The sequence below is a fragment of the Haplochromis burtoni genome, unplaced genomic scaffold (genome assembly GCF_018398535.1).
Source record: "Haplochromis burtoni strain Fernald_Lab_line unplaced genomic scaffold, NCSU_Asbu1 Contig_398, whole genome shotgun sequence".
In the NCBI taxonomy this organism is placed as follows: Eukaryota; Metazoa; Chordata; class Actinopteri; order Cichliformes; family Cichlidae; genus Haplochromis; species Haplochromis burtoni.
The window spans coordinates 451,587-464,132 of record NW_024582759.1 but is presented as its reverse complement, the minus strand read 5'-3'; the positions used below and the strand labels follow the sequence as shown (position 1 = coordinate 464,132).

Here is a 12,546-nt window from a genome sequence, read left to right as displayed (position 1 = left end):
AGAGAGAGAGAGAGAGAGAGAGAGAGGGGGGGGGATCCTATGTGCAGCCTGAGATCTGATCAGATCTGATATATGCAAATATCCATCCATGCAGGGTTATGCACACATGCATACTTATAAAGGGTCGCTTTAACTTACTTTCACTGACACGCTTACACATTAAACTACTTTCTGTGTGAGAAATAAAGTGTTGATGTTAACAGTTATAGTCATAGTGTAGCAGATATACATATCCATCCATTCTCTTCTGCTTATCCTTATAAAACCCTCTCAGACAGGATGCAAAACACGTGAAAAGTGAGAAGCGTAGCTGTTCACTTATGCTTGTGTTTTTGCTTTTTTCAGATCGCGCTCCAGTTTTTCTTTGTTCCAACTGCTCTAAGCTGAAAGAAAAGTCTCTGTTTTTCATCGCATTTCTGAGTACATGTGTGCACACAAGTGTAGCAGACTTGGACATGCTTCTCATTCTTGGAGTTCACCACTGCCTGTCGTTCAGCATGCTTTCATTTTCCTACCAGTGCTCAGTTCTTGAGAGAGAACCAGGCTGGAGGCTGGAGGAGGGGGGCTGTTTTGTCTCATGGGCTTTAAGCCCGCCACACCACCCACCTGTACCGCTCCAGCCACTAGAGCTTTGGGCCTCGTGGGACAAGGCCAACCTTGATAAAGGCCACTTGCATAATTCAAGCACCTCATTGCTCAAGTTCTTGTAAACTTGGTTCATAAACAGTACCTGAATGTGTCACATCCAGGTAAAAGAGAAGCTTTTTGTCCTTATCATTGTTCCTTGAGTCATTTTTTTATGCCTTCTAAAAATGGAAAGTCTCTCCAGTGAGAGAGAGTATTGCCACCAACGTTTCACTCCACAGATCTCTCCAGTTATCGCATTCAGCGTCTGAAATACCGGAAATAAAGCCCTGCGTACATTTGACCCTTCAGCATACAGCAGCTTGACACGTGGGTGACCTGGCAATGCCCTCTTTATAAAATTCTGTTATAAGGAGGTGATGAGAGAAGGGAAACACACTAATCCTCCTGAATGTGAGTCTCCTGGTTAGGATTTAAATGGTGAGTGAGAGAGAAAGCATATCCAACACCTCCCCTCCCCGGCCCTCCTTCTGTAATCTAAAGAGATCACTAGCTGTTTGTTTGATCTGTAATGAAGTCACACCACAAGAGTGATTTAGGATAAACTGAACCCACTTTAAGTGAAGTGTGGGACTCTGGTAGGCTACAGTAAGTTAATTAAGAGGTTTGCTATTAAAGCTACCTCAGAGCTGGAGACTGAAGAGTATTCTGAGCCATCAGACTGAAGGATGGCGATGGCATCATCATCTACAGTCCCACAGGAAGTCTTAGCACCCCTAAAGTACTCCCATCCACTACTGCATCAGCATCCTCACAGCAACATCCCTCCACCATCAGCGTGAAAGCCACTGAGGTTTTCTGGAAGCTGAGGCACAGCAGCTCAGTGTCCATCGGTACGTTGCTGCTGACCAAGCAACCACTCTTCAGCAGCAGCAGCAGCTGTAACAACAGCAGCAGCAGCGGATCGTCCAGCCTTCATAGCGTCGTACTGACAAATGCCTGCACTGACTACGTGCATGGATGAAACGAAACACCATGTCTGTGCGGTTTTAAGGTGATGCGATCCTCTCTATATCGTAAAAAAAAACAACCCAAAAAAACACGCCAGCCAAAGCACTCCATAATACTGTAAAAGCAAAACAGTGCAACTGATACAAATAAGCTGTAAAGAAGATTAAACTAGACGCACTCGCGGCCCGGCTATTCGGGCAGATTTAGGTTTATCAATTAACGCTGCAAGCAGGGGAAACGTAAACAGTGTCTTACCGTCACAGTCGCGGAGGGATAGCCTCGGAGACTGTCAAACGATGAGATGCTCCGGTGAAGGAGGGAATGATACTGCTGGACAGATCGACCTCCGTTCGGCTGGATAATGTCGCCCCCTGTTGGTGCAAAGGGGGAAGTGCCTGTACAATAAGCGTTTTGGTTTTTCTCCCTGTTTATGTATTATGTATACATGTAAATGGATTCCTTAAATATAATTATGAACAGCTGGTGTGGGACAAGCTTCGTTATTAAACAAAAGTCCACAAATATACTTTGGTTCCACAAAAAAAAATAGTTTCATTTTAACAGCTGCAAACTATGAACTTCCGTTTACTTTTTTCAAAATAAAAGAAGAACTGGCTAATGAAAGTCGGTGGTTGCCATGTTCTTGCTTAGGATTTTAGTAGGACACTTGCTTGGTTTGTTATCTACGACTTTAAATGGTACGTGCAAAAATCTCATCCCCACTCAAGCTAAACTAACTCACTTAATCCCAGAAAATCAACCCCGGTTAGCTGGTGGCAGTGATTTCCTAACTTGGAGGACTACAGATTTCCCCTGTTGTGCCAAAAAGTGATCAACTGTCAAAAAAGGTCAGATCTAGTTCAATTCTATATGTTTTTTATGCGTAATAGCTTTGCTTATATTGTTAATAGACTGTAGTCGCTGTATAACATTAAAAAATGCCTGTCTGCAAGTATCTTTGACTCGATTATTGTAATTACATTATAATCAATCCATTCCTTTTTAGCCACTTAGAATATCTTTATAGAACTGGGATGCTAAACTTGCTGCAATTTCTGCTTTCCAGATCTCTCTTGGAAAAGGGCATTTTTAATGTCAGACACTTTTTATCTGCTTGAAAGTGACTCTTATATATATGAAAGTCACTTTTTATTGCAGCTTCTACCTTGTGACAGGATTTTGGTTCTGTCTCACAATGACTTGATATCATTAATGAGAGCGCAGCACAACAGCCGATAGGCCCAGAGTTCAGTTTTATGAGCGTTAATATGCAAACTGCCATGACCATTCATCAGTGGCATGAGTACCATTCACAGAGAATTGGAGAATAGCCACAAACAGCGCTGTAAAATGGTGAAGTAAGGCCCTGTCCTTGCTTCAGAGATGGTCATTCCCTTTTCATGTAAATGACCTCCTTGCCTCCATGTCCATAACGGTCTGGGATAACCAGGAATCCTTCAGCTTCCCTGCCCTGTATTAGCCTAAGAATACATCATTCACCATCTTAAAGTGTTGTGATTGCAGTCATTGGGCATCAGTGGTTCAGTGATCATTGATCAACGGCCTATTGTTAGTCATTAGTGGGTGTTTTCAGTCATCATGCAAATGAACTGCTTATAATGCTGGGGAAACCTGCAGTCAGCTGAAAACGTCACTTTGATGGAAAATGAAACGTTTTTCCCACTGAAACGTACCTCCAGATCAACAGATTCAACTTTGTGGGATTTTCTTACCTGGATGACTGAGCATAATTCATAACTTACTGTTATATAACTATGCTATTATAGTCTCGTGGGGTTTTTTTTTCAGGTAATTTGTCTTTTGCTTTTCTTTTCTTTTTCTTTTGCTGCTGGACCCACTTTTGTTCATACTCATTGGTTTTTACTTAATAATTATATATTGTCTATATAAACATCTGATTCTATGTTAACCGTTGTTCTGTAAATCGCAATTTTTTTGTTGGGTCAGATATATAAAGTGTGAAGAGGATTTAAGAAATATAGAGCGCAGCCTCCCAAATTATACCTCTTATACAACAGACCAGCTTCAGCTTGTCTCAACTTGAAATTTGAAAGCCTCTGTGGCCCTTGGCTTCCATGGAAGCCTTGATTAGTTGTATATATTTTTTTTTACATTCATTTAATGAAAGCAAATATTTTTTTTAATGTCCTGTATTTAAAATCTTAGTACTTCAAAAGGGAAAAAACTGAGACATGAGAAATGACCGTTCAAGTTTAGCTCGACCTTTAATTTGAAGGAGCTGGAGAAAGGACTACAAGAATGGCGCTTGGAGCTGGCCGGTTGGGCCTAGCCGAAATAGTTGTCTTAACATTAGCCTGAAATCTGGCATGTAAATCTTTTCAGGTATAGAATTTCCCAGAGTTATGCGCGCATTTCCAAATGTTCGGCAACACCTGATGATTTTCAAGCTTAGTCGTGACCGTTTTTTTAAACATTCTGGCCGGATGTTTTGACGCGATATCCGAGCGTTGCCGGCGATGTAGCGGCCAGCGAATCTTCAAGCAGGAAAAAGCGCCAACTTCTGTTGCACCGTCTGAATTGTTAAACACTCCGTAAAGCATTTCGAGACGGGATGTTTAATGGAAAATATCAAACTTAAACTGGAATGAAGCATTCGGGTAAGTTTTCTTTCTCGACTCAGCTGGGATTTCAAAGAAGTCCTTTTTGGCCGTGAACAGTTTCAAACGGCGTGCTTTCTTTTTTCTCCTCCCACTTCTTCACCGCACCTTCTCGAACCAGTTTGTCGCTGTGATGTGCGCAACGTGCTCAAAAAACAGCAAGTTATTTGTTGCTACCCTGTAATTTAAAGCGAAAACAGTTGCTAACGTAAGCCGTGCTAGAGCGGTTGTTTGTGGGTAGGACTGAAACAAAGTACCACCTTTAAGTTAGCGTTAGCCAGCTAACATGTTACATAATGCGTGGTACGGTCAATAACCGGTTCGACTGTATTATTGAGAAGTGTGTGCTTGATTGGACTGGACCTGTCCGTGTGTAGCTACACAATAGCGGACCGTGAACTTAAGTGCGCAGCTACGTTCGTTCTCGTTGAACTCTGATGGCGCCCGCTGAAATTACATTGTGTGTTTCCATTTTTCACCAGTGAGGTGCGCTGTTGCGTCTCAGTAGGAATTTAAAAGAAAAATCGCCCTCAAGGTACCGGGAGGAAAGATGCCAGGTCTGCAGGGTGAAAGTGTGGTATCAGCGGCTCCGGGGAGCCCAGTGAAGAAGAGTAAACTCTCTCTGAAGTTCTTCCAGAAGAAGGAAACCAAGCGGGCTCTGGATTTCTCGGAACCTCAGACAGAAGAACCCAAAACATGTGAGCCAGAGGAGCCTGAGGCAAGGTAGGTCTCTGCTACCAGTGTGCGTCAAACACAAATAGTTTTCTAGACTGATTTGTTTTGGGCAGCCCGAAGCACTCGTTTTCCCACAGTTACATTCAGATAGTTATGGGAATTCCACTGTTGTTGTGAGGGCAGGATAATGCACGTGTGGATGAGCGATACCTTAGATTTTAATAGTAGGCTTCATCTCAATCAAGCTGGGGTTGCACTTCAACATTAATCTCAGTGTAATCATTTTAAAACAGTGTGTGTGTGATGGTGGATGTCATTTGTGAAATTCAATTTATTAGCTGCTGACTTTCTGTTTGCTTCCTTCTTAACTGATCAGCAGCTGTGATCAGGTGGTCCCCGGGCCTTCTCAGTGTCCTTCCTCGCCCAGCCTCCTCCTGTCCTGCGAGAAGAGAGAGAACTTGGTGCCGTTCGTGGGGCTGAACAATCTGGGCAATACCTGCTATTTGAACAGCATCTTACAGGTGAGCCATTACCACAGATGGAGTTAATTTCCAGCATTAATAGATGTCACTTGTTCCAGTGTTTTAGTACAAATGGTAGGATGGGTTTAAATATACTGAAGGAAAAGTTGAAAACTGCACAGACACTTCACAGTGTGTGTGGTTTGTTCTTGTGCGATTTAAGTTGCATTGAATCCTCAAACCTGTTCACCTGTGTTATCCCACTCAGAAGTGGATGTTGTTGTGATGCCGGGAATGTTACATTTTCTGATGGGGAAATTGTGGTTCTGCGGCGACCGTGGCTCAGGGGGTTGGGAAGCTCATCTGTAACCGGAAGGTCGCCGGTTCGATCCCCGGCCTCTCTGTCCTGGTCGTTGTGTCCTTGGGCAAGACACTTTACCCTACCGCCTACTGGTGTTGCCCAGAGGGGCCGATGGCGCGATATGGCAGCCTCGCTTCTGTCAGTCTGCCCCAGGGCAGCTGTGGCTACAACCGTAGCTTGCCTCCACCAGTGTGTGAATGTGAGAGTGAATGAATAGTGGCATTGTAAAGCGCTTTGGGTGCCTTGAAAAGCGCTATATAAATGCAATCCATTATTATTATTATTATTATTAGTGTGATGGCAGTCTGTGGGGAGCTTTGGACTGTCCTACCTGCAGAGAGCGTCTGTAGTCAAATGGAGGCAGTGCTTAAAAAAAGTGGTTCAACCGGTCTGTAGGCTACTACTGAGTGTTGTAAACAATGTACAGTGTTCACTGCAACCTCTGACTGTACTGCTCATACATTTTTTTATTTTATTTTATTTTTTTAACTCTTTTCCCTGTTCTGGCCCACTTGGCAACCAATCAGCACATTTCTGGTGGTTAAAAACCTATCTCTGTAGGTAAATATCTCTGGAAACAGACAAAATCTCAGGAGCATAAATTAAGCACAACGTTTTCACTTAAATACTAGTTGCTAATGGAATCAAGTGATGGCACATCACTTTTCTGAAGTATGGAGTTAGTTTAGTGAGCAGGATTTCATGTACTCACTGCTTTAATAGAAGATATGTAATTACAGTAGCACTTATCTGCTTTAATAGACTATGTGCACGTTAGCATATGCTACTTCTGGTGCGGAAACTCCTGTAGGGAGCTTTGTTTCCGGTGTCCTATTCGCGCCTTGTTTACGGTCCAAAACAAGTTAAGCAAATGAATGAATCAAGCGGCGATTTACATTTCTATAGATGTCTTGGGCATTTACCCAATATATCTGTAAATGATGTTCATCGACTTGTCTATATTTTTTCCCCCGCTTCTCAGAGCAAAAGAGAAAAGGGATTCAAATTTTATATTTCTCAGTATCTGTAAACAGAGGTCCCTCGTTTATTGCGGGTGTTATGTTCTAAAAATAACCAGCGATAGGTGAAATCAAGTAGCCAATTTTATTTTTTGACGGTGCAGAACATTTTGTCGACATACAGTACTGCACTTCAGAGTCACACTGCTAGCTATTGATTCTGTACTGCACAGGAGAGACGTCACAGAGGAGAAACCGCGAAACAGCGAGGTGAAAGGTGAACTGCGTTAAAGCGAAGGACCACTGTAATTTTGAAGGGAAGTCACAACATACCCTTCGTAAATACTAATGTACAGAAACCCTTACCAGCAATCATTCATTTTTTGTGTGGCTTTTTTTCACGGTTTGTTAACATGCTGTGTAGGTGTGTACTTGACTAGCTGATATCGACATAACGGGGAAACATCTTGTTTGACTATTCTTCACCTGTAGTTTGAATGCTAAACATTTGCCTGTTTAAATCATAAGACCAGTCATTATACAGAGATGTGCTTCTGAATGTGGACGATGTGTCTTCTGATTTTGTAATGCAGTTCTGCTTGTGTTGAGTGATGTAAACAACTGATCGATCCAAACTCTTTAAACGTCAAAATTGATCATTAGATTTTTTAACGTAACGCGATCTTTACGTTTTTGAGTTTTGGACATGATTTTGGAGGATATCTTCGCAGTAGTGATTGACCGCAAAGTAAAGCTACCGGAAATGTACAACCCCACATCCGGTCTCAAACCAGGAAGTTAGCATTTTCTTGTGCACAGGGTCTATTGTAATCAAAGTTAGGAATAGTATAGAACCAGATTCTTTTCTCTCCATCCTTTTTTTTTTTAAGGTTTCTAAACAGGACTTTTTTTTAACCTTACTTTGGATGACTAAAGAGCTTATTGTAATAATTAGAATAATTCTGAAGTGCATCCAACATGCGAAAGCAAGAAGCTGTGTGACTAATGACTAAAACAGAACGGTTTAGCTTCATATTTGGACAGTCATTTTTAACAGATTTTTGCTATTATGTTGAGCCGGTAAAGGAAATTATATTTCACTGTGACCATTACTGGGTTAATGGGAATTACTGTTGGACTTTAAGTACTGAAGCACAAGTGACTGTGAAGGTCATGGACACGTTTTTCACACTTATTTGTGTCATCATAATATCACCAGCATTTAACAACCTGATTACTTGAAGATGCTTTGAGTTTTCCACTCGTGTGGATTACTTGTTATCACATCCAGTTTAAAATCACAATAATGATGTGTTGATGTCTGATTGCATCTGCAGGTTCTTTATTACTGCCCAGGCTTCAGAGAAGGCATAAAGAAGCTTCACGATCTCTCCATCCAGAAGGAGAAACCCAAGGAAGAAACTGAGAAAAGCGAAGAGGTACGTGCATAATAAATCACAGCCACAGTGTGGGTCCAAAGTTTAGCACTTATTAACTCCTCTGATGGGAGATGTTGCATGCTTCTTTTTAAAGTTGTTGAACAATATAGTGCACTCTAGTCTTCAGAGCTTGAAGTTAATTACGTGGGACTCCCCATAAGTTTTTAGAACTGAAGAAGCCTTTTGGACAAGAGGTGAAAACCTTCATGAACCAAAAACAAGTCCAGTAGCCTTCATCTCAAAGAGTTATGACACAGTGCACTGTATTCCTATTGTAAAATATACAGTTTTGAAAAAAGCAGCAGCATTAAAGGAGGGTGTCTGTCTTCTGAGCTACGAAAGCATATTTCAGTAACCTTTTTACTCTGTGTCATTTTCCTACAGCCACACTGTCAGCAGTCAGACGGTGTGTCGGAGGCTCTGCCAGCTCACATCGAGCTTCTTGGGAGCTTCAACACTTTGATAACTGCAGTGGAGCAGCTGCAGTCTAGCTTCCTGCTTAATCCTGACAGCTTCACTGATGGAGAGCTAGCCACACCACCGCGCAAAATTCTGCACACGCTCAGGTAAAGATTTGGCAGTTTCAATAAATATTTGTAACCCAGTTGCTTATTAGATCATACGCTTGTGTTGCTAGGTAACCAGTTTGTTCCCACGCTGTCTTTTTTCTAGCACGATGACTTAATGGCTTTCGAATATTAAATGTTACTAAACACCCAAATATTGTCACATTGTATACGTGCATATAACATTGATTAAACACTTAGTTGCAGTTAGATGCACATGTAGGATCATGAATGTGGAGCTTTGATCATTATTATGCTGTTTAAAAGGTAAAAACTTGTCATCATTAATGCTCAGTCATAGCTCAAGCTGATGAGTTGGTTACGAATCATTTTTCAAGTAAGCATGCTGACATGTTTAAACTCCAGATTGGCACTTTTGTGTTTTTGAACACTTTCATTAAAATTGACATTTTCTGTCAGTTTGACACAAGTTTGTGGTTTTGTGTCGCAGGCAGCTGAACCCCATGTACGAAGGTTATCTCCAGCATGATGCTCAGGAAGTTCTGCAGTGCATCCTGGGATATATCCAGGAAGCCTGTGATACTATCAGGAAAGAGCTGAAAGTAGAAGGTGAGGAGGAGGATGTGTCGGAAGTTAAACTCGAGAATGGTCTCGATTTGGGGTCCGGCGGCTCTGGCGCAGAATCCAAAGCTTCCACGGAAGAGGATGGTCAAGTTGCCGGGAAAAGAAAGAGTGACACAGAAGTGGGGAATGCCAAGAAAAAATCCAAATCCCTGAAGTCTAAGAAATCAGATTCTGCAGAGGAAAACCTGAGTAGAAATAGACCCCTTACTCGCTCCAAAAGGAAGTCCTCCAGTGAAATCACCATGGACAACAGCAAGAATAAAGGTGGCGAGGAGGCGGCAGGTGAGGAAGAGACGAAGAAACCAAATGGGGAAGGAGGAAGCGACGATGAGGGGAAAGGTGAGAAGACGTGTAAAGAGGCAGATGGGAAGAGGAAGAAGAGAGCTAAGTTGAGCTGGCTGAGGCCGTCTGGAAAGCAGCCAAGTATTTTCTCCAAGTTCCGCAGCGTGGGAAAGATCAGCTGCACAACTGTGAAGAACCAAAACAAAACAGAGCAGGAAAATGGAGTGACGCACGACGAAAGCGAGAAAAACCTTCAAGAGCCGTCCAACCAAAATGCATCCGAACACAGCAAGGCTCCTAAACATCAAGGTACGTGTGACCTGTGATCATCGTAAGAGGCAGCGATTATGAAGAAAACGTTTAGTCGAGAAAGAAATGACTCACTTTAACCTCTTAAGCCCCAAGCCTAACTGATCTCCTGCCTTTTGCCCCCATATCACAATTAATGAATTTAAATGAATAAGCATCCCAAAAAAAGCAGAAAAGTTGGGACAGACTAAATGTTTGGTCATTCACTTTAACTTTTAATTTGTACTTTGACATGCATTAGGAGCCTACATTTATTTATGGAGTTATAGATGTTACTAACTGTGGATTTTATGTTCGTTCAGCGGGCCTGAGCCTCATGGAGCGTTTGTTCCAAGGTCGGCTGGTTCTGAGGACTCGATGTCTGGAGTGTGAGAGCTTCACAGAGAGGAGAGAGGACTTCCAGGACATCAGTGTCCCTGTGCTTGATGACCAGCCCAGCAGCCCCGATGACCTCTCTGAGGGTGAGAATTTTTACAACTATTAGTTGTAAAATAGTAGTTATGGAGGTTTTTTTTTTTTGTTTGTTTTTTTGTGGGTGTGGGTTTTATTTTCCCCCTTTTTATCTTAAAAATCTTGTTTTGTTTTTTTTCAGTCTCACCAGACCCTAAACCAGAGCTGAAGACTCTGAAATGGGCCATATCTCAGTTCGCTTCGGTGGAGCGCATTTTTGGGGAGGATAAATACTTCTGTGAGACCTGCCATCACTACACAGAGGCCGAGAGGAGTCTGCTGTTTGACAAGACTCCTGAAGTCATCACTATTCACCTAAAGCGCTTCTCTGCCAACGGTTTAGAGTGAGTCCACTGAAGTCTCAGTTATCACACTGCCGCACTACACAAACTCTACTGGAATGAATTTGAGCTGGTGTTTGAAAAAGTGATCGCTGTACCACATGCTTAGACTTAAAAGATTCTCATCATGGAGAAATAGAATCAGTCCTTTGCTGTAGATGAGTTTTTACTGCTTTGATCTCTAGTTTCTAAATGTACTCTTATATCTGTATTGTTCTCTCTTCCCAGACTGGACCCATATGCTGGTCTTTCTAAAGTGAACACTCCCTTACAGACTCCTTTGACCTTATCCCTTGAGGAGTGGTGTACCCAGTCCTCAACCACTAAAGGTCAAAACTATCAGCTGTTTGCCGTCGTCATGCATAGTGGTGTGACCATCAGCAGTGGCCACTACACTGCCTACATCCGAATGTCTGATTTAACAGATGTGAAGATCTGGCTGCAGGACACAAAATCTGAAGAGAAGGAGGAGGAGGACGAGGTGAAGGAAGACAAAGAAGGTGCTCTGGTGAAGGAGACGGTGCTGGACTACGATGATGGAGAGGTGTCTTTCAGCCTGAATACGAGAGGACAGCGGCGCGAGAGTTTGGCAAGCAGCAAATCAGGGAGCAAAAAGCTGTCAGAGGGGGGTGTCGGACTCTTGGGAGGCCAGAGGAGTGTGTCCAGCTATGACCTCGGGAACAGCAGCAGTAAACACACAGAGAAAGCAGCTAGCAGTGGTTCGACGGAGGGTTGTAATAGGAGAAAAACCATCAACATTTTGAGCCAAAACACTGAAGCTGGACTTAAAAAAGAGCCCGAGGCAGTAGAGGAGACATCGCAGGCTTCCTGTGGCAGCACAGAGACCAAAGAGCAGAAGGCTTTAAATAGCCTCTTGGAATATGAAGGGAAATGGCTGCTGTTTGATGACTCTGAGGTGCGTTTGTTTGAGGAGGAGGACTTCCTGCGAGCCTGTTCTCCTGAGACGTGCTGCTCATCAACCCCTTACCTGCTGTTCTACAGAAGGATGCCTGAACCTGGACACTGAAATAGACAGACCTTACAGGAAACTGAGCTCCCAGGCAAAAGACAGATGGAGTTTTTGCAATACTTCAAACAGTGCCAGACATACTGTGGCTGCCACATTTACACTGAAACTGAAGTGACTTTTCAGCCAAGGAAAACTAAACCTGCAACAGCCCCACGGTGGGATCAAGGCGCTTCCGCCTTCTCATCCACTCATGTGCAGGTACTCTAAACAGAAACGCCCAGTTGGGGTCAAAGTTTGTTTTGTTTGTTTTTTTGAACGTTAGGGATGATTGGTTGTGTATTTCTGTTTTTTTGGTCTTTCTTCAATGTTGACTTTGTATTGTTTGTTTTTTACAAAATGGCAAAGCACGTTGAACTAAAATGTAATCAAGTAAAAATGTTGAAAACTGACTTCCCCCCCTGGGTGCAGCAGTCTGTATTCTGTTCGAATTTGAAAATGTTCTCATGTTATTTTTTCAGTTTATCAGAAAAGCTTTTACCCTGAAGCTTTTCTCATCAACTGATCCCTTGTTTTGTGAGGGTTTTTATATAGAAACCTGTACAATTTAGCTGTATATCTGAAGCCTCAAACTGATGCCATTTATACAGTGAAATCGACAGATTCTCAGAAACTCATTTAGTTACAACAGATATTTACAACAAACACTCAGCTGTCTAATAATAATTAAAAAGTTTCTACATGCTTTGTTGACACTAGTTTATGCAGTCAACAGTTTCAGGCTTAGATGTCAGATTTGTCAGAGTGAAGGACACAATTTGATTTTATCAGTGAACTATCAGGTTTTTATAATATACATTTTACAATGTTATGGAAAACTGCTTGTTTGATATTTTACTATAGAGCCCAACCGATT

General features: G+C 42.4%; 2 protein-coding genes across 3 annotated transcripts in view; one reads left to right on the top strand and one right to left on the bottom strand.

The window, feature by feature from the left end:
• The window catches only part of kank4 (KN motif and ankyrin repeat domains 4), a 78,954-nt gene extending 77,019 nt beyond the window's left edge, over positions 1-1,935 (bottom strand). The window contains exon 1 of the mRNA XM_005944279.3: positions 1,852-1,935. The gene's annotated coding sequence lies outside the window, so the exon portion shown is untranslated. The remainder of the gene's footprint in view (positions 1-1,851) is intronic.
• Positions 1,936-3,889: 1,954 nt separating this feature from the next.
• usp1 (ubiquitin specific peptidase 1) lies at positions 3,890-12,497 on the top strand. 2 transcript variants are annotated; one of them, XM_005944264.3, is made up of 9 exons: positions 3,890-4,235; positions 4,718-4,958; positions 5,290-5,431; positions 8,029-8,130; positions 8,515-8,696; positions 9,148-9,872; positions 10,175-10,333; positions 10,465-10,666; positions 10,892-12,497. In XM_005944264.3, the coding sequence occupies exons 2-9, from the start codon at positions 4,786-4,788 to the stop codon at positions 11,688-11,690; spliced, it is 2,484 nt and encodes an 827-aa protein (XP_005944326.1). In that variant the 5' UTR covers positions 3,890-4,235; positions 4,718-4,785; the 3' UTR covers positions 11,691-12,497. The 2 variants fall into 2 exon arrangements, with proteins under 2 accessions (XP_005944326.1, XP_005944324.1); XM_005944262.3 differs by having other exon boundaries at positions 5,287-5,431.
• The last annotated feature ends 49 nt before the right edge of the window (positions 12,498-12,546 follow it).

Excerpts from the sequence above, each read along its gene's own strand:
- usp1 (XM_005944262.3), top strand. The coding sequence starts at position 4,786 with ATGCCAGGTCTGCAGGGTGAAAGTGTGGTATCAGCGGCTCCGGGGAGC. Across the intron at positions 5,432-8,028 it reads ATTTGAACAGCATCTTACAG|GTTCTTTATTACTGCCCAGG; the intron begins GTGAGCCATTAC and ends TTGCATCTGCAG. Across the intron at positions 9,873-10,174 it reads CAAGGCTCCTAAACATCAAG|CGGGCCTGAGCCTCATGGAG; the intron begins GTACGTGTGACC and ends ATGTTCGTTCAG.